This window comes from Salvia miltiorrhiza, unplaced genomic scaffold, assembly GCF_028751815.1.
Source record: "Salvia miltiorrhiza cultivar Shanhuang (shh) unplaced genomic scaffold, IMPLAD_Smil_shh fragScaff_scaffold_156_1, whole genome shotgun sequence".
NCBI classification, from domain to species: domain Eukaryota; kingdom Viridiplantae; phylum Streptophyta; class Magnoliopsida; order Lamiales; family Lamiaceae; genus Salvia; species Salvia miltiorrhiza.
Genome location: NW_026651427.1, coordinates 89,740 through 109,175, shown reverse-complemented (window position 1 = coordinate 109,175; position 19,436 = coordinate 89,740). Strand labels below are relative to the sequence as shown.

Below are 19,436 nucleotides of genomic sequence, written 5' to 3'. Positions count from 1 at the left end.
ACCCCGATTTGCTTCGAAGAATACGTGCAAAGAGATGCAATTCTCCGAGATAGGTAGATGCATGCTGTGCTTCAACATGATTTGATGGAGCACGTTTGGGTACGTTTCGAACCTCTAGAGCTGGATGTCTTTAAATTTTTAAGATTTATGTAATTTTTAGGATTTTAAAATTAATATAATTTAAATTTGAAGTAAATTGTGTTATGAAGTAAATTGTGTTATTTAAATTTGTGTAATTAAAATTAAATATAAAATACAAAAATTAAAACTAAAAAAATCAGGTCAGCTATCATGTCATTCGATTGCAGCCTCCTTTTAATATGGTCCCCCCTCTATCAGGTCATCCCCACTGCTGATGCTCTAAAGAATCTAAACCCATGCGGTTATACCGTGCCACACACCATTGCACTCTTCTTTAGTGTTTTTCTTTTCGTTCACGAACAATCGTGTAAAGACCAGATTGTAAATTTAAACCCTAATTTCACAAATTCTCGATTTCTTTCTAATTGGCTCTCGAGAGATTGTTTTGGTTCAGCAGAAAGAGGAGAAGAAGAAAAACAATCCATAACTTAGGGTTCAATTTGGGGGAATGGCATCCGAGAAGAAGGCGTCGGAGGGCATAGTGTTGCTCTCGATGTACGGCGACGAAGATGACGAGATGGAAGAACTCGATGAGGAAGTAGAAAACATTCATGAAGATGGAATTCCCCCGCCGGCGTCGGATGCCATCGCCGTGAACGAGAATGATGGTATTAGCGATTACGGCAATGAACAAATGCAGCGGCAACAGGAAGAGAGAGGTCAATTCAACGACTATACTCCTCCAGCATCCGCGACTCCGCAACAAAATCTCTTCTCGCCCCAAGAGCGGATGCAAGCACAACATTTTAGTTCGGATTTGAATAATGTTCAGAGCCAAAAGAGTCGACTGACTATTGTGGATTATGGCCATGAAGAGGGCGCGATGTCTCCGGAAGCAGAGGTTCTTATGTTTATGGCGTATTTTATTTTATTTTCTGAAATTAGGTTGTTAACTTATATAATTGTAGGAAGGTGAAATCATGGCAACTGGTCGAGTAACGTATGGAGAGCAACTTCAAAGTAGTGATGGTACGTGAAGCTTTTGATTATCTAAATAGGGTCGTCACTGTCTCCTGTAGCTTCTGTATTTATCCGAATTTTCTTGCATAAAATGTGTAGAACTCGATATAATATCTAGGATTCTGATGTGGTGTAATATTGAAGTTTAAATCCCTAGCAAAATAAAAATTGTTAAACCCAACATTGTTTAGAAGTATGGTGCACTGATAAATCAAATGGTTAAGAGTCTCTAGACTTCAACTGTATTGTTTTGTGTGTTCTTGATAGTCATAGTTATACCTTCAATCCTACCCTACATATTCTCTATAATGCATGTCTTGAGTTTCTTAAAACGATGTCCTTTTCTTTTGGTGTATGACTCGGGAAAAATTAGGGCAAGACAATATGACAATTGTGTGGTTCATTATATATTATGAATTTACTATGAGCCATTGACTGTGGAGTTCGAAAACTTCACTTGCTTTTACATGCAAGCTAAATAACATTTTGAAGTTTCTTTGATGTCTTTCCAACATTTGTTACAGTCACTGCTTGTGCTTTAGGTGAATCGCGAGAAAAGATATCACCAGGTATGGCTCGGCTTCCAACACCTAGCACTCAAGGTGCAACCCCCCAATCATTGGAGCCAGCTGATCAGCCTGAATCAGATGCCATGAATTATGCTACAAGTGAATCAGAAGCTGCAGGGACTGAGGATGTTGTTATGGGTTCTGTCGAGGATCAAAAGGATATCGATCCATTGGATGACTTTTCACCGTTCCAACGAGCAATAACGGCTCGCCGACCACTGGCATAGGGGAAAACCCCCAATTTTCTTACTCAATATGAATTTGTCAGCAATTTATTGCAAATCTTGGTAAATTTTGATGGTTATTCATGTTTCCCTGTGTCTCCAGTCAAATTCCGGGCGGCACAACCTGCTTATCTCATCGGGTTTATTCCTCATAGGAGGCAGGTCTCCCGAATTTCTTAGGAACATTTTGGATCTAATCTGGGAATCTTCGCGTCGACAACAGATATTCTGAAGGCTTTGGAGAAAAGGCAGTAGTTGACGATGATGATGTTGACTTCACCACTCGTTTACCTTGGGTTGATTCGTCTCTCTTGTCTGATCCTTACCTTAATGATCAGAAAAACAAAGCAGGAAAACGGCCTAGAACTCTGTTTGTCTCATCACCTAAGTTTGCCTAAAGCAGCAATGGAAAGGTTGCTGCAGGATTCAATTCCTTGCAAAACCAGAGCTGGAGTTGTGCTACTCTGACGGGTATTTCTCTGCTCTGACGGGCATTTCCCTGCTCTGACGGGCATTTCTCTGCTCTGACGAGTATTTCTCTGCTCCGACGGGCATTTCTCTGCTCTGACGGGTATTTCTCTACTCTGACGGGTATTTCCCTACTCTGACGGGCATTTCTCTGCTCTGACGGGTATTTCTCTGCTCTGACGGGCATTCCTCTGCTCGGACGACTATTTCTTTGCTCTGACGAGCATTTCACTGCTCTGACGGGTATTTCTCTGCTCTGACGGGCATTTCTCTGCTCTGGCGGATATTTCTCTGCTCTGTCGGGTATTTCTCTGCTCGGACGGGTATTCCTCTGCTCGGACGGGTATTTCCCTGCTCTGACGGGCATTTTTCTACTCTGGCGGGTATTTCTCTGCTCAGACGGGCATTTTTCTGCTCCGACGGGCATTTCTCTGCTTTGACAGGTATTTCTCTGCTCGGACGGGCATTCCTCTGCTCTGACGGGCATTTCTCTGCTCTGACGGGTATTTCTCTGCTCTGACGGGCATTTCTTTGCTCTGACGAGCATTTCACTGCTCTGACGGGTATTTCACTGCTCTGACGGGTATTTCTCTGCTCTGACGGGCATTTCTCTGCTCTGGTGGATATTTCTCTGCTCTGTCGGGTATTTCTCTGCTCGGACGGGTATTCCTTTGCTCCCTGCTCTGACGGGCATTTTTCTGCTCTGGCGGGTATTTCTCTGCTCAGACGAGCATTTTTCTGCTCCGACGGGCATTTCTCTGCTCTGACGGGTATTTCTCTGCTCGGACGGGCATTCCTCTGCTCTGACGGGCATTTCTCTGCTCTGACGGGTATTTCTCTGCTCTGACGGGCATTCCCCTGCTCTGACGGGCATTTCTCTGCTCTGGCGGGTATTTCTCTGCTCCGACGGGCATTTCTCTGCTCCGACGGGTATTTCTCTGCTCTGACAGGCATTCCTCTGCTCGACCGAACCACGTAAATCCGGTGTCGTTTACTGCTTTTATTTACCGTATTATTTCTCGTTTCACCAGTGTTATTTAAATTTGTGTAATTAAAATTAAATATAAAATACAAAAATTAAAACTAAAAAAATCAGGTCAGCTATCATGTCATCCGATTGCAGCCTCCTTTTAATATGGTCCCCCTCTATCAGGTCATCCCCACTGCTGATGCTCTAAAGAATCTAAACCCATGCGGTTATACCGTGCCACACACCATTGCACTCTTCTTTAGTGTTTTTCTTTTCGTTCACGAACAATCGTGTAAAGACCAGATTGTAAATTTAAACCCTAACTAGTATTATACCCGTGCTTCGCACGGTCTGATTATTCATATGTATTTGTAATACATAATAGATGTATTATATAATTCTATAAATATATTTAAGTGTTACGAATAAAAATACAGAGTAATGAAATGAAATTGAAAATTTACATTATATAATACAAAAAATAGGATTTCGTAAAAGAAAAAAGTTTCATATCATAAGACAGTAAAATGTAAACATTTTTGAGAAAGTTAAAAAAAGAACATTTCAAGGAATATCAATATTAGACAAAAAAAGAAAATTAATGTTACTCATAATTTTACTTCTTTGTATTTTTAATACAATATCTAACATAAAAAATCTAGATGTAAACTAACATTAATAATATAATATTTAATAAATCTAATATATTATATTATGACAAAAAAATTAAACACAAATATTTAATTTTGTGTATGTATGCGAGTATATATATATATATATATATAATGGTTTATTTTCTAAAAATATAATTAATAATAAAATAATTTAAGTGGACCTATAAGTGTTCATAATTATCTAATTATCTTAGGAGTATTAATTTTAGTTTACGATTTTAGTATTGTTCGTAAAATATTGCAGTTATGTCATCATTTTTTAAGTGGTTGAACTCTTAACATTTTCAAATATTTTAAAACGTCGAAAAGTTTACGTAACCTGCTTGATAAAGTTAGTGTTGTCATATTGTTGTTGCACGATTTTGATATTTTGGATTCAGTTAGTAATACGTTTGATATGTCAACTTTCAATAACAAAAAGAATGGAGATTTTATTTTTATAACAAATTGAAGGTTGATGGCATTATTTCAACCTCTCAAAGTTTTTGTTAAAAATTCAAAATAGATCTAAAATATGGACCATGCAATATGTATATGTGGCGCGCTAGGAGTGTGACACGTTGCAAATGCCTTCTAAGGGCTTCCATGGCAAAATACACACAGGGGTAAATAGGAATAACAATTTTGAATTTTTTTTTAAAAAAATAGTAATAATTTTTTAATTTTTTTAATAAAAATTCATTTTTTTTCCCACAACCGCCATCAAAATTATGCTTATAATTGAACACAATTATACATAAACATAAACACAAATATGTATGACGTTGGATAGAAATATGCTTGGAAAAGTATCACTATGCGACCCTCTAGTGCCTCTCGCGGCTGCTCATTGCCACCATAGTTATGCATATAGTCGAATATTATTATACATATTTGTGTGTAACGTTATGCATATTTATGTTTAGGGATGTCAATCCAGCCAGAAACCCGTGAGCTGATTCGATTAACCCGCTAATCTGAAAGGGTTAGGGCTGGAAATTTCAACCCAATAAAAATTATAATCTGAATAGCCCGACACCCGATAGGGTCGATCCGAAACTAACCCTAGACTGACCCGAAAATAATTTATTCACTTGATTATATGAAAATTTTCTTCGTATTTGATTTTCAATTTCATTACTTTGATTATGAAAATTAGTATAATAAAATATTTTTTTCAAAAGTTTGCAAAATATATTTTGTTTCAATATTAGAAATTCAATGTTACTCATCATTTTACTTATTTGTATTATTAATTCAATAGTTAACATAAAAATGTTGCATCTTCATATCTCTAAGACATGCATAAGTTATTATGTAATTTTTGAGCCCGATTAGCCCAATGGGCTATAGCCCGAAACCAGAACATTTAGGGTTAGGATTAGAAATTTCTAATTCAAAATAAACTTCAACACGATTAGCCCCCACTCGAATAACCCGTAACCCAATAGGGCTAACCCGAAACCCCATGGATTGTCACGATTGACATCCCTATTTATGTTTACATTTATGCATATTCTTTCTCAACTATATGCAGTACTAAGTGACACCATCAAATGACTATCGTAGCTGGTCACTTGACGGATCATACTTTCCTAGAGGGGTCATATAGTGATATTTATTTAAAAATAAATATTTAACCATTTTTAAATAATAAATATTGACGAATATTTCCTTAACTCTAATATTAATGTCTATTCAATTATAAAAAATGAATTTATACTTCTAAAGGATATTTATATATTTTAGTTAAATTATAATGTACGCTTATACAAATTAAAATATAAGAGCTACTGATTATTAATTATAAAAATCAAGATCAATTGATTACAAAAATAATTCGTACATTTTTATAAATGAATAAGTTATTTAGCTCATTGAGATATCTCATAGTACAATTCATTGAATAAGTATTTTTTATGTAATTTTTTTTAAAGTGAACATTTTGGATTAATTTAAATTGAGCAGCGTGAATTACTTTAGTTATAAAAATAAATTTACAATCAAAATAACAAAAATTTCGTCAATATGAAATTCATATACAATTTAATCATAAAATCATTAATGGGTGTTAACAATTAAATGTATATTAAACAACAAAACGGGTATTACCCAATAGATTTTTGGATGTTGCTTTGGAGGAAAATTCTTTGCTTGTATACACGAATAATCAATATATAAACATATGTAAAAAAATAAATATAATGATATAAAAAATAATATTATATATATATATATAATAAAATAATCTCTATATCCACGAAAATTACAATGCGATCTAAGAGTATGGGTTTTAATAATTGATAATTGCGGATAAAGGATCCATCAAAATTGATGTGTTAAACGATTGGATTTTTTTTTTATAAATGTGGAGTGTTAATGAGGTATTAAATTGATTTGTTAAATTGTTGATGAAAGTATCATTTTTTGTTAGTTTAAATGTGATTTATGTTATATAAATGAACTGGCCGGAGCGGGGCAAGGAAATGACGGGTCAAATCAAGGCGAAACCCGAAGCCACGGTTCGCATAGTGATGGAGGATTGACAGGAATTATGCTCTAATAGTTATACACAATAAATACAAAATTCTTCATTTTTAGAAGAAAATCATATTTTTGTGCAGCGACACCTACCACATTATTAAACACCTTAAATTTTCTATACTCATCTCTCATGTTTCTCTAAATATATGGATCCATAAATTAATTTTTTTATTAAATTATTTAGTTAACTCATGAATTATTTGTTTATTTCTAAAGTTGGAATCCAATCATTTTTAACTAATAAATAATTAAATCGTAAAATTATAAAAAAAATACCATTCATGCACCCTGTTATTTAATTCAAATTTTATAGTTTGCTTTTTTGAATCAAACCATTTTATTTTTCATTTCTATGGTTTATATATTTGTAATTACTTATTTTACTAATATTATTATAAATAAGTGAAGATGAATCATTAGATATCTTGTACAAAAATAATATAATTCACATATTGATTAACTAAATGAATTTTGATTTACATTGCTACATTCTCAAAACCTTCTCAAAAAAAAAAAAAAACTAATTTCTCAAAACACATATTATTATTTGTAGTGACCCGCTCTTTTAAATACATATTAGATTAAATATGTGCATTAGTTATAAAATTCTTTTAATTATTTATTGTGACTATTTTGTTAAGATAATACTATTTCAGCAAAAGTCTGTATAAGATATACAGAGCTGCGATTTAATATTCAGTCATGAATCAAATCAATAATTAAATTATTGGTTTAGCTACACGTTTGAGACTTTGCATTACCAGTTGATTGATTCAATAGTATTAGAAATTTTAGATTTATAACCGATTTCATAAATCGTGTTATTTAAATCGAATTGTTAGAATTATAACTTGAGCTTATGTGAATAATAATTTTATTATTTCACGCTATATGTGTTTAGTATTAAGTCGCGAATTAATTCAGACTTTCACGTATTAAATCCCAAGTTAAGGATTTAATTAATACGACGAGTATTTAATTAGCAAGAATTGGATAATTATTAAGAAACGAATACGAACTATGAGAAATTAGATCTCGATAAATAGTCACATCAAACCTTCCCCTCCAATACACCATTACTGCAGAAGTTTTTCTAAAGATTGCAGATTTCTTCCTGTAGCATATCTGAACTCCATCACACCCCAAAGTTTCCTGTAGCAGATCAATCCATAGTTTCCAAAAGCTGTTGAAATCCATCACACCCCAAAAGCCCCAATTTCAGGAGAAGATATTCAAAGATGGCAGGAGAAAATCTTCAGCAATCTACAAGTTTTCAAAGATGGCAGGAGAAAATCTACAGCAATCTACAATTTTCAAAAGCTGCATTTAAATTCTCCTACTCCCTTCAAAAATTTCAACCATCTTAAATTCCGTTGTCTGCGGAAGCTCCTCTATATATATATACTCACAATTATCAGTTCAATACTCATCACTTTCACTCCCGCAAAAGCAATACTCCATTGTATTGAAAACCTTAAATTTCTTAATTGTAGGAGCTCAAGTGAGCTCCCTTCGCCGGGCCGTTTATTCGCCGCCCGGCCACTAGGCTCTGAACCGAGAACGTGTACTCGTTCCTCCATCTTCAAGCTACCAAATCCAACAATCGAAAGGCCGAAGCCTTCTCTATATTTTCCTGACCAAAGGCCGCAATATCCTTCGGCGGCCAATGTCGAATTCCCGACTTAGCCACCGGCCAACTTACGGCCTTCGTTTCTCACTATCCTTACGACGAAAAAGGATCGAGAAACCACCGTTGTGTAGCCTGATCTACCTCGCACGAGGAAAACTAAGTCGTAGACCTTCGCGGCTAAACACCATCGCGGAACGACGACCAGAAAAACCCCCGGCGAACAACTTCCATTAGTGCTCACTTGGACAAGGGTAAGTTGACGCCCTTATTTCGATGCATTCCCGTTTTTATTATATTATGGGAAATTTCTGGGGTATAAATGGGAGTGTGGTGAATATTCGTACAAATTTTCATGTCATTTGAACTTCGTTTACTACCCTTTTAAAATTCAAGAAGTCTACTGCCCATATCTGCTGAAACTGTCGTGAGGCAGATGATTAGGTTAATTATTTCAGTAACCATATGTTGATATTTAGCTCTCAAATTTTTATTATATGAAGATATATGTGTTACCTATCTGTATATAAAATTTGAGGTCATTCAGGTAACGTTTGCTATTTTTCAAAAATCTGGTCTTTCAGTTGGCAGAAACTGCCGAATCTGGTAGGCGATGGGAAAATCGCTATATCTTTTAAACTACTTGGAGTTTTTCAACATACTGTTTTTTTTTCAATTAAACTAGACTCAAAGAGGTTTCTATTGATATAAAATTCGACTCCATACGAGTTCGGAGTAAAAGCAGTTTATTTGTTGAAGTTGAATCTATACAGTTTTGTTGAGATGGAAATGATTCAAAATAATTCCTATTAAGGATTTTAAAGTTTTATTGTTGATAAAATATCACTTTTAGTTTATAAATGAGCTATTGAGATATATAAATATTTTGAGAAGGATTTCATGAGAATTTGTTAGTAGAATTATATTAGATGGAATAGTTGATAAATGAAATATTAAAGATTTATTAATTTATTAAATGGTTAGTAGTTCTTGAGAAAGATTTTCATGAGAAAGATTTTCCTAAAATCTCACAATGAAATTTTCATTAGGAATTAATGTTTAGAATTTATTAATGACTTATTAGTTCTTTTAATAGTAGCAATATATATATATATATATATATATATATATATATATATATATTGGCATTATTAAATGGGAAAAAGGAAAACGTTTTATGAATTATTCTTTATTTATAATAGATAAATAAATGAATAATATAAAATGGGCTTTCCTACATCCTCAAAGGTACATGAAGTATTTCGATAAAGGAAGAACGATTGTATATGAGTTAGCTACAGTCGTTTAAGGAAATATGGGTAGTTAGAGAAATGAGTGAAGTGATTCACTGCATTTGTTGTTATCTTTTCTATTATTCACTCGAACACATGTTTTCGTGTTATCAAAGGTTCAAATAAACAAAAGCGCCTGAGTAACATATCGCGCTAAGGAAAGAGAATCATTGTCTTAAGTAGCAAAACACTGCAATCAGGTGGGCATTACTTTCATATATATCAAATGAGTTTAAATGTTACGTTCAAGCAAGTTATTTCATGATAAAATCTTTGAGTTAAAGTTATTTCAAGTATTGTCTTGCCATAAAATGTTACAATTTTAGTATGATATCTATCTGCTTTGGCTTTGCCAATGATGCAATCGAATTCGGGTCCTGAGCAGTTGATAGCTATCCTGCCAGGGCTAGTGTACACCAGTGACCGTGAGTCATCTAGCGGGTTGGCCGGTCCAGTGACCGTGAGAGGTGGCCACCTCTCCGGCACAAAGTTCCAGATATGATAGATTACAAGAGAACTTAGTCTGCAGACGAACTTTAAGAATCACAAATGAATTTAGTAAGCTTGGGCCTTTTTAGCGAAAAACTCCCTTGTTGTACTGTTTATGATGGCATGACAATTTACAGTTTGAAGCATGTATTTTTATACCTAGGCATACGTGCCCACTGAGTGCTCTTGTACTCAGCCCTGCATATGTTTTCTAAATGTGCAGGTTGAGCTGATGTGATGATGGTGCTGCAATGAGCGGAGTCTCCAGGGTTGTTAATAAATAGTTAACCTGTCTAGAATATGTCTTCATACATATGTCTAGCTACTTTCCGCTGCAAGATGTTGTTGATGTTATAGTATGTTATGTCATACTTTGAGTCTTAAGAGAATGGTTTTATATGATGTATAACTTGATTAATAATATTAATTAAGTTTTATGCTGTCTTTCATAGACTGTTTTCAATTGAGTATTAATGAATAAAAATGACGAGTTTTATTAAGATGAGTAAGTTTTACGGCTATAAATGACGCCCCTTTTCTTCCCCTTCTTCTTTAACCCCATCCCAAGTCGTGGATCACTCGGCCTAACTATCCCTAGTTAGGGCGGGCTGCGACAGAATGGTATCAGAGCGAAGGAAAGCTCTGAATTATAAGTCTTGAGTTTAGTCTAGAATGAGTCACTAGACTAATAGTTATTAACAACCGTGAGCTTAGCGCACCATCACACCAGGCTCAACGAGGTATGTAAAATTTCAAAGTTTATTTGACGTTAAATTTTGAAGAGCATGATGTTGAGGTTATATGATGAATTATGATGTTACACTTTGAAGGTGCATAGTTTGAGTTTGAGGATGACAACATGATTAATAATGAGTTATTATGTTGTAAGAGCATATGTTGACGTTACATGATGACTCATGAGAGCGTTTATATCATATGATGTTATATGATTGAGGATGCATAATTATGAGTTATGATGTGATGTATTTGAGATGTTTTGTGATGAGAATTGTTTGAGCAGTTATGATAAGTCACGATGATTTAGATGAAGGAATCTAATGTCATTGTTAAGAGAGATTTTTTTTTTTTACTAAGCAGAAGGATGAAATGAGAACTTAGAGCTAAAGCTTGAGAGAATTAGCAATTGCTTTCAGTACTTGTTGGTTTGAGTTATGAGCTTGAGTATAATAGCATGATTAATGATGAGTTATTAGCATGCTACAATGAGATATTGTACGATATGTTGAGTTGTTTTGTGACGCGAGTTTTGCTCACGCAACCTTAATGGTACTTGAGGAGGTATCATGAGCCATAGTCTTTGGAGATGGCTTTGAGAGAGAATTGTTGAGTTGTCTTACTGAGTCACGATGATTTAGATTAAGGGATCTAATATCATTGTTTAGAGAGATTCCCTACTGAGTAAAGATGGGACGAGATGAGAATTTAGATGTTTTGAGCTTGAGTTTTAAGATAACAGTACTACTTAGTAGGAGTTTTGCTAAGTTATGTTTTGTTTATTTCTGTTGCTGGAGCCAAGTAGAGTTAGTTCCTAGAGTAACCTTTAAGTTCTCCTTATAGGTTGGCCAGGACTGTTGGCACTGCACGAAAGTGGACTGTTGTGAGATCGAACTCAGGGAAGATCGGATACGAGGACGAGGCGTACAGTATGTGGTACAGAGATACCCTAGCAGATTTTCAAACACATGTTCATAGACTATGAAAGGATGAGAAAGAGCCAAGGAAGGCTAGGGTTGAAAGGATGAGAAGTAGCCGAGGAGGGCTAGAGTTGATGAGAATGAGAAGAGAAGGATGTAGGCTAGAGCTAAGGATGATCTTGAGAGTATGAGCAGTACACCCTTGTTTTTGATTAGTTTCAATTATATTGCGATGTATATAACTTACTTAGGAGATATTGATACTTGAGCTTTTGACATGCTGATAGATAAGCATGCGAATATAGTACCCTACTGATGTTAAATAGATGGATGTTCCTAGTGTGCTAAAGTAGCAACTAGATGAGTTAACTGGTAACAATTACCGTAGGAAGTCCAAACCGAGACATAGTACCATTAATGGTGTCGGTTTAGAAGGGACATTACGATAGATACTATGGTTTTTGTAGGGTTTATATAACTCCTTTATGTAAGTCCTCTAAAAAGAGGCATTCTACTGATGGATATATTAGGTTGACCGGAGTGGTCTTTTTGTTAGCATTTCGTGAGTGCTTATTGCCTTACAGATGAATGTTAAGGTGACCGTGAGGGTTTCCTTAAAGTTGAGTTAGTAAATTGAACTTGAGTTTCGAGGATGCTTAGAGCGTTGGTCGAGTTGAGTTTTCCTTTTGTAATTTCAAAAATGCCTCAAAAGATGTCATCAATAGTGTGATGTGAATGATAGGCGGGATAATACTCCGCCACCACCAGCGCAACATGAGAGGAGAGTCGAAAAATATTGAACTTTCGAAACAAGAGTCTAGAACACAGGACCCTGAGTTTAAGCTTTTAGCTTGCTGGTGTGAACTTAAGTTTTGTTATGTATAGTATGTTGAGGGTTTAGAAGACACGGAATTTCCAAGTTCGGGATAGTATATTCCGTGTGACTGGGGAGTGATTATGTTGGACATGGCCAGTCCGCATGATCCAAATCTCAGTAGACGTGTTTTGGGTTTATAAACCCATGTATTTCAACTTTCGGTTGAAAAGCCAGATGGGTTCTTACTCTAGGTCATTTTTGTTCGACCTGGTAGTTACTTCATTCTACCCTCTGGTCATTCATTTAAGTATTTTGAACAATTTGTTTTGATGTCATTCTAGGGTTGAACCCTTACAACTTTTGAGTTATCCTAGTAGATTCTTTTGATGTATAAGACTAGTGAGAGGCACGTCAGAGGACTTTAACACCCGAGCAACTGGTAAACTACACCTGAGAACAATTCAAGGCTACTCTTGAGAAATATGTACCAAGGAGTACAGTAAGCAGCGAGAGGCTGATTATCGAAGTTTGATGCAAGGAAAGAAATCGGTTGTAGAGTATAACCGAGAATTCTGTGAGCTATCACGATTTGCTCATCAGAAGATGGATACTGATGAAGAGATGTCTGAGTTTTATGTGCCGGTTTAAGGCAGGACTTTAAGGTAGTATGGGCAAGTTATTGGATGCACCAGTTAGAATCCTGTTTAATACAGGAGCCTCGCATTCTTTAAGTGTTTGAAGCATGTTACCTTCAAACTCGAACCAAAACGAGCTAGTCCCAAATTGAGAGTAATCACTCCTGTAGGAAGAGCTACTATAGTTTCTCACATGATTTCTAAATTAGAGTTTGAGTTAGGATCACTAAAGATGAAAACAAGAACCTTGCACTTAATGCCTATGTGGAACGTAGACATTATTCTAAGGATGGACTGGTTAGCAGAGAACTTTGCCCCGATTGATTGTAAGAAGAGACAGATAACTTTCCAAACACCTGGGAAGGAACAGACATGTTTTCACGGCATTGATAGAAAGAAGAGAGTTCCAATCGTTTCGACACTTCAGGCGTCGAAATTGGTAAAAAAGAAATGAGCACAGGTTTACCTAGTTTACTTGAATGATGAAGGAGAATCAAGTAAAAAAAAAAAAAACTTTGAGGATGTAGCAGTGGTAAGGAAAAATAGGGGTGCAACCCGAGGACTTCCCAGGGGGTCACCCATCCTAGTACTACTCTCGCCCAAGCACGCTTAACTTCGGAGTTCTGATGGGATCCGGTGCATTAGTGCTGGTATATTTCCGAGGTCTTACCAGGATTGCCACCAACAAGACAGTTGGAGTTCACTATCGACCTAGAACCTGGATCAGCACTAGTGTCGAAGACACCCTATAAAATGGCGCCTAAGGAGCTACTAAGAGCTGAAGATTCAGCTACAAGAATTGCTCGAGTTAGTTTTATTAGACCTAGTGTATTCCCGTGGGAAGCACCAGTCCTTTTTGTCAAAAAGAAGGATGGCACGTTGAGAATGTGCATAGATTATCGAGAGTTGAATAAATTGACACTCAAGAACAAATATCCTTTGCCGAGGATAGATGACTTGTTTGATCAATTAGGAGGAGCGAGTTTTTCTTGAAAGATGACTTGAGATCATATTACCACCAGTTCAAATTTTGACAGAAGGATACACCTAAGACAGCTTTTCAAATGAGGTATGAGCACTATGGGTTCATAGTTATGCCATTCGGTTTGACGAAGGCACCAGTAGTTTTCATGGATCACATGAATCGAGTGTTCCATCAATAACTGGATAAATTTATCCTAGTTTTCATAGATGATATTCTCATCTATTCGAAGAATAAGAAGGAGCGCCAAAACATTTGAGAACGATGTTGGAAACGCTAAGAGTTGAGAAGTTTTTGCCAAATTCACCAAGTGCGAGTTTTGGTTGAACGAAATAACTTTTCTAGGACATATTGTATCATCCGAAGGAATTAAAGTTGACCCCGCCAAGGTACCAGCTATACATGAGTGGAGATCACCAACTACGCCTAACGACATTCGCAACTTTTTAGGCTTAGCAAGATACTATGAGAGGTTTATTGAAGGATTTTCCATGATAGCAAGACCGAGAAAAGAAGCTAAGTACAATTGGAAAGAGGAGTGTAAAGAGAGTTTTTTTTTAAGAGCTTAAAGGAAATTGACTACAGCACCAGTGCTGCTAGTCCCGGAAATGGATAAAGAGTATACCATCTACACAGATGCGTAAAAAAAAAAAATGGGCTAGGATGTGTTTTGATGCAAGAAGGAAGAGTTATAATCTATGCATCACGACAACTTAGACCCCACGAGATAAATTATCCAACGCATGATTTAGAGCTTGCAGCCGTTGTGCATGCCCTGAAAATTTGGAGACATCATCTCTACGGAGTTAGATGTGAGATTTTCACGGACCACAAAACTTTGAAATACTTTTTCAAGCATAAGGATATTAACATGAGGCAAAGGAGATGGCTCGAATTAGTAAATGATGTTAACTGCGACATTAACTATCACCCTGGCAAGGCCAATGTAGTAGCCGATGCATTGAGCCGAAAGGTCTCGTCAAAGTTAGGATGTCTTCTCACGAGAGAGGATGAGCTTATAAAGGACTTTGACAAGATGAGGATAGAGATGATAAAACCACCAGGGACGATAGCGAGTATTGTTGCGACGATGCCTAGTTTGAGGAAAATGGTGATTGAAGCACAAGGAAAGATGTGACAATGAACAAGTTACGAGAAAGGATAAGAGCATGAGATCTCAAGAGTTACCAAAAAGCATCAGACAATGCTATCTTATTTGAGGGGAGAATATGCATTCCCCGCGATGATGAACTTAAGAATACGATCATGAGTGAGACTCATGACACGCCTTACACCGCCCACCCAGGAGGCACAAAGATGTATCAGGTTGTGAAAAATAGATTTTTGTGGGACGGAATGAAATGAGACATAGCTTCGTTTGTAGAGCGATGCTTATCTTGTCAGCAAGTGAAAGCATTACACCAACGACCCTATGAAAAGTTAAAACCGTTGGAGATTCCCGAGTGGAAATGGGATCACATAGCGATGGATTTTGTGATAGCTTTACCGAAAAGTCAAAGAGGAAATACAGCAATTTGGGTGATTGTAGATCGACTAACAAAATCTGCACATTTCATATCGATCCTAATCGCGTATGGACCAGATAAGTTAGCACAATTGTATGTTCGTGACATTATAAGATTGCATTGAGTACCGGTGTAGATCACCTCAAAAAAAAAAAAAAAAAATATTACATCACGTTTTTGGATGAGTTACAGAAAGAGTTGGGTACAAGGATGAATTTTAGCATAGCAGACGATAGAAGATATGATAGGAACTGCTATCCTTGATAGAGGAGTAAATCGGGAGAATGTGTTGCCGCTAATTGAGTTTGCCTATAAGATGTGAGACAAAGTTTCGAGATAGGAGACAAAGTTTTCTTGAAGGTTTCACTCTCAAAGGGGATGAATAGATTTGGAGTTAAAGGACAGCTTAGACCCAGAGTTATAAGTCCTTACGAGATATTGCAAAAGATAGGTCCAATAGCGTATAGGTTGGCTTTGTCACCTAGCTTTGGAAATGTGCATAACGTGTTTCACGCGTCACAATTGAGAGGATATATATTTTCGACCCAAACCATGTGGTTTACTAAGAAGAAATGATCTTAGAAACAGACTTGAGTTATGAAGAGAGACCTCAGATGATGCTAGATCATAAAATTCGACAATTGAGTAATAAGTCGATTGCATTGGATAAGGTCCAATGGAGATATGATAGTTAGAAAGAAATGGAAAGAGAGCTTGAAAACAAGATGAAAGAAAAATACCCCGAGTTGTTTTAGCAGAGATATGCAAATTTCGGGACGAATTTTTTGTTAAGAGGGGTAGTATGTAGTGACCCGCTCTTTTAAATACATATTAGATTAAATATGTGCATTAGTTATAAAATTCTTTTAATTATTTATTGTGACTATTTTGTTAAGATAATACTATTTCAGCAAAAGTCTGTATAAGATATACAGAGCTGCGATTTAATATTCAGTCATGAATCAAATCAATAATTAAATTATTGGTTTAGCTACACGTTTGAGACTTTGCATTACCAGTTGATTGATTCAATAGTATTAGAAATTTTAGATTTATAACCGATTTCATAAATCGTGTTATTTAAATCGAATTGTTAGAATTATAACTTGAGCTTATGTGAATAATAATTTTATTATTTCACGCTATATGTGTTTAGTATTAAGTCGCGAATTAATTCCGACTTTCACGTATTAAATCCCAAGTTAAGGATTTAATTAATACGACGAGTATTTAATTAGCAAGAATTGGATAATTATTAAGAAATGAATACGAACTATGAGAAATTAGATCTCGATAAATAGTCACATCAAACCTTCCCCTCCAATACACCATTACTGCAGAAGTTTTTCTAAAGATTGCAGATTTCTTCCTGTAGCATATCTGAACTCCATCACACCCCAAAGTTTCATGTAGCAGATCAATCCATAGTTTTCAAAAGCTGTTGAAATCCATCACACCCCAAAAGCCCCAATTTCAGGAGAAGATATTCAAAGATGGCAGGAGAAAATCTTCAGCAATCTACAAGTTTTCAAAGATGGCAGGAGAAAATCTACAGCAATCTACAATTTTCAAAAGCTGCATTTAAATTCTCCTACTCCCTTCAAAAATTTCAACCATCTTAAATTCCGTTGTCTGCGGAAGCTCCTCTATATATATATACTCACAATTATCAGTTCAATACTCATCACTTTCACTCCCGCAAAAGCAATACTCCATTGTATTGAAAACCTTAAATTTCTTAATTGTAGGAGCTCAAGTGAGCTCCCTTCGCCGGGCCGTTTATTCGCCGCCCGGCCACTAGGCTCTGAACCGAGAACGTGTACTCGTTCCTCCATATTCAAGCTACCAAATCCAACAATCGAAAGGCCGAAGCCTTCTCTATATTTTCCTGACCAAAGGCCGCAATATCCTTCGGCGGCCAATGTCGAATTCCCGACTTAGCCACCGGCCAACTTACGGCCTTCGTTTCTCACTATCCTTACGACGAAAAAGGATCGAGAAACCACCGTTGTGTAGCCTGATCTACCTCGCACGAGGAAAACTAAGTCGTAGACCTTCGCGGCTAAACACCATCGCGGAACGACGACCAGAAAAACCCCCGGCGAACAACTTCCATTAGTGCTCACTTGGACAAGGGTAAGTTGACGCCCTTATTTCGATGCATTCCCGTTTTTATTATATTATGGGAAATTTCTGGGGTATAAATGGGAGTGTGGTGAATATTCGTACAAATTTTCATGTCATTTGAACTTCGTTTACTACCCTTTTAAAATTCAAGAAGTCTACTGCCCATATCTGCTGAAACTGTCGTGAGACAGATGATTAGGTTAATTATTTCAGTAACCATATGTTGATATTTAGCTCTCAAATTTTTATTATATGAAGATATATGTGTTACCTATCTGTATATAAAATTTGAGGTCATTCAGGTAACGTTTGCTATTTTTCAAAAATCTGGTCTTTCAGTTGGCAGAAACTGCCGAATCTGGTAGGCGATGGGAAAATCGCTATATCTTTTAAACTACTTGGAGTTTTTCAACATACTGTTTTTTTTTCAATTAAACTAGACTCAAAGAGGTTTCTATTGATATAAAATTCGACTCCATACGAGTTCGGAGTAAAAGCAGTTTATTTGTTGAAGTTGAATCTATACAGTTTTGTTGAGATGGAAATGATTCAAAATAATTCCTATTAAGGATTTTAAAGTTTTATTGTTGATAAAATATCACTTTTAGTTTATAAATGAGCTATTGAGATATATAAATATTTTGAGAAGGATTTCATGAGAATTTGTTAGTAGAATTATATTAGATGGAATAGTTGATAAATGAAATATTAAAGATTTATTAATTTATTAAATGGTTAGTAGTTCTTGAGAAAGATTTTCATGAGAAAGATTTTCCTAAAATCTCACAATGAAATTTTCATTAGGAATTAATGTTTAGAATTTATTAATGACTTATTAGTTCTTTTAATAGTAGCAATATATATATATATATATATATATATTGGCATTATTAAATGGGAAAAAGGAAAACGTTTTATGAATTATTCTTTATTTATAATAGATAAATAAATGAATAATATAAAATGGGCTTTCCTACATCCTCAAAGGTACATGAAGTATTTCGATAAAGGAAGAACGATTGTATATGAGTTAGCTACAGTCGTTTAAGGAAATATGGGTAGTTAGAGAAATGAGTGAAGTGATTCACTGCATTTGTTGTTATCTTTTCTATTATTCACTCGAACACATGTTTTCGTGTTATCAAAGGTTCAAATAAACAAAAGCGCCTGAGTAACATATCGCGCTAAGGAAAGAGAATCATTGTCTTAAGTAGCAAAACACTGCAATCAGGTGGGCATTACTTTCATATATATCAAATGAGTTTAAATGTTACGTTCGAGCAAGTTATTTCATGATAAAATCTTTGAGTTAAAGTTATTTCAAGTATTGTCTTGCCATAAAATGTTACAATTTTAGTATGATATCTATCTGCTTTGGCTTTGCCAATGATGCAATCGAATTCGGGTCCTGAGCAGTTGATAGCTATCCTGCCAGGGCTAGTGTACACCAGTGACCGTGAGTCATCTAGCGGGTTGGCCGGTCCAGTGACCGTGAGAGGTGGCCACCTCTCCGGCACAAAGTTCCAGATATGATAGATTACAAGAGAACTTAGTCTGCAGACGAACTTTAAGAATCACAAATGAATTTAGTAAGCTTGAGCCTTTTTAGCGAAAAACTCCCTTGTTGTACTGTTTATGATGGCATGACAATTTACAGTTTGAAGCATGTATTTTTATACCTAGGCATACGTGCCCACTGAGTGCTCTTGTACTCAGCCCTGCATATGTTTTCTAAATGTGCAGGTTGAGCTGATGTG

General features: G+C 35.8%; 1 protein-coding gene and 1 non-coding gene across 3 annotated transcripts; one reads left to right on the top strand and one right to left on the bottom strand.

Moving 5' to 3' along the window:
* Positions 1-357: 357 nt before the first annotated feature.
* On the top strand, positions 358-1,977 carry LOC131002635 (uncharacterized). 2 transcript variants are annotated; one of them, XM_057929101.1, is made up of 3 exons: positions 358-982; positions 1,050-1,110; positions 1,626-1,977. In XM_057929101.1, exons 1-3 carry the CDS (start codon positions 590-592, stop codon positions 1,895-1,897), a joined length of 726 nt encoding a protein of 241 aa, XP_057785084.1. In that variant the 5' UTR covers positions 358-589; the 3' UTR covers positions 1,898-1,977. The 2 variants fall into 2 exon arrangements, with proteins under 2 accessions (XP_057785084.1, XP_057785085.1); XM_057929102.1 differs by having other exon boundaries at positions 371-982; positions 1,644-1,912.
* Positions 1,978-13,589: 11,612 nt separating this feature from the next.
* LOC131002640 (5S ribosomal RNA) lies at positions 13,590-13,708 on the bottom strand. Its single transcript, XR_009094369.1, has one exon. It is a non-coding gene; the product is annotated as a 5S ribosomal RNA (ribosomal RNA).
* Positions 13,709-19,436: the final 5,728 nt, after the last annotated feature.

What these genes read in the sequence shown, in the direction of transcription:
- LOC131002635 (XM_057929101.1), top strand. Translation starts at nt 590, where the DNA reads ATGGCATCCGAGAAGAAGGCGTCGGAGGGCATAGTGTTGCTCTCGATG. An exon ending in CGATGTCTCCGGAAGCAGAG is followed by an intron (nt 983 to 1,049) that starts GTTCTTATGTTT and finishes ATATAATTGTAG; the next exon opens with GAAGGTGAAATCATGGCAAC. An exon ending in GCAACTTCAAAGTAGTGATG is followed by an intron (nt 1,111 to 1,625) that starts GTACGTGAAGCT and finishes CATTTGTTACAG; the next exon opens with TCACTGCTTGTGCTTTAGGT.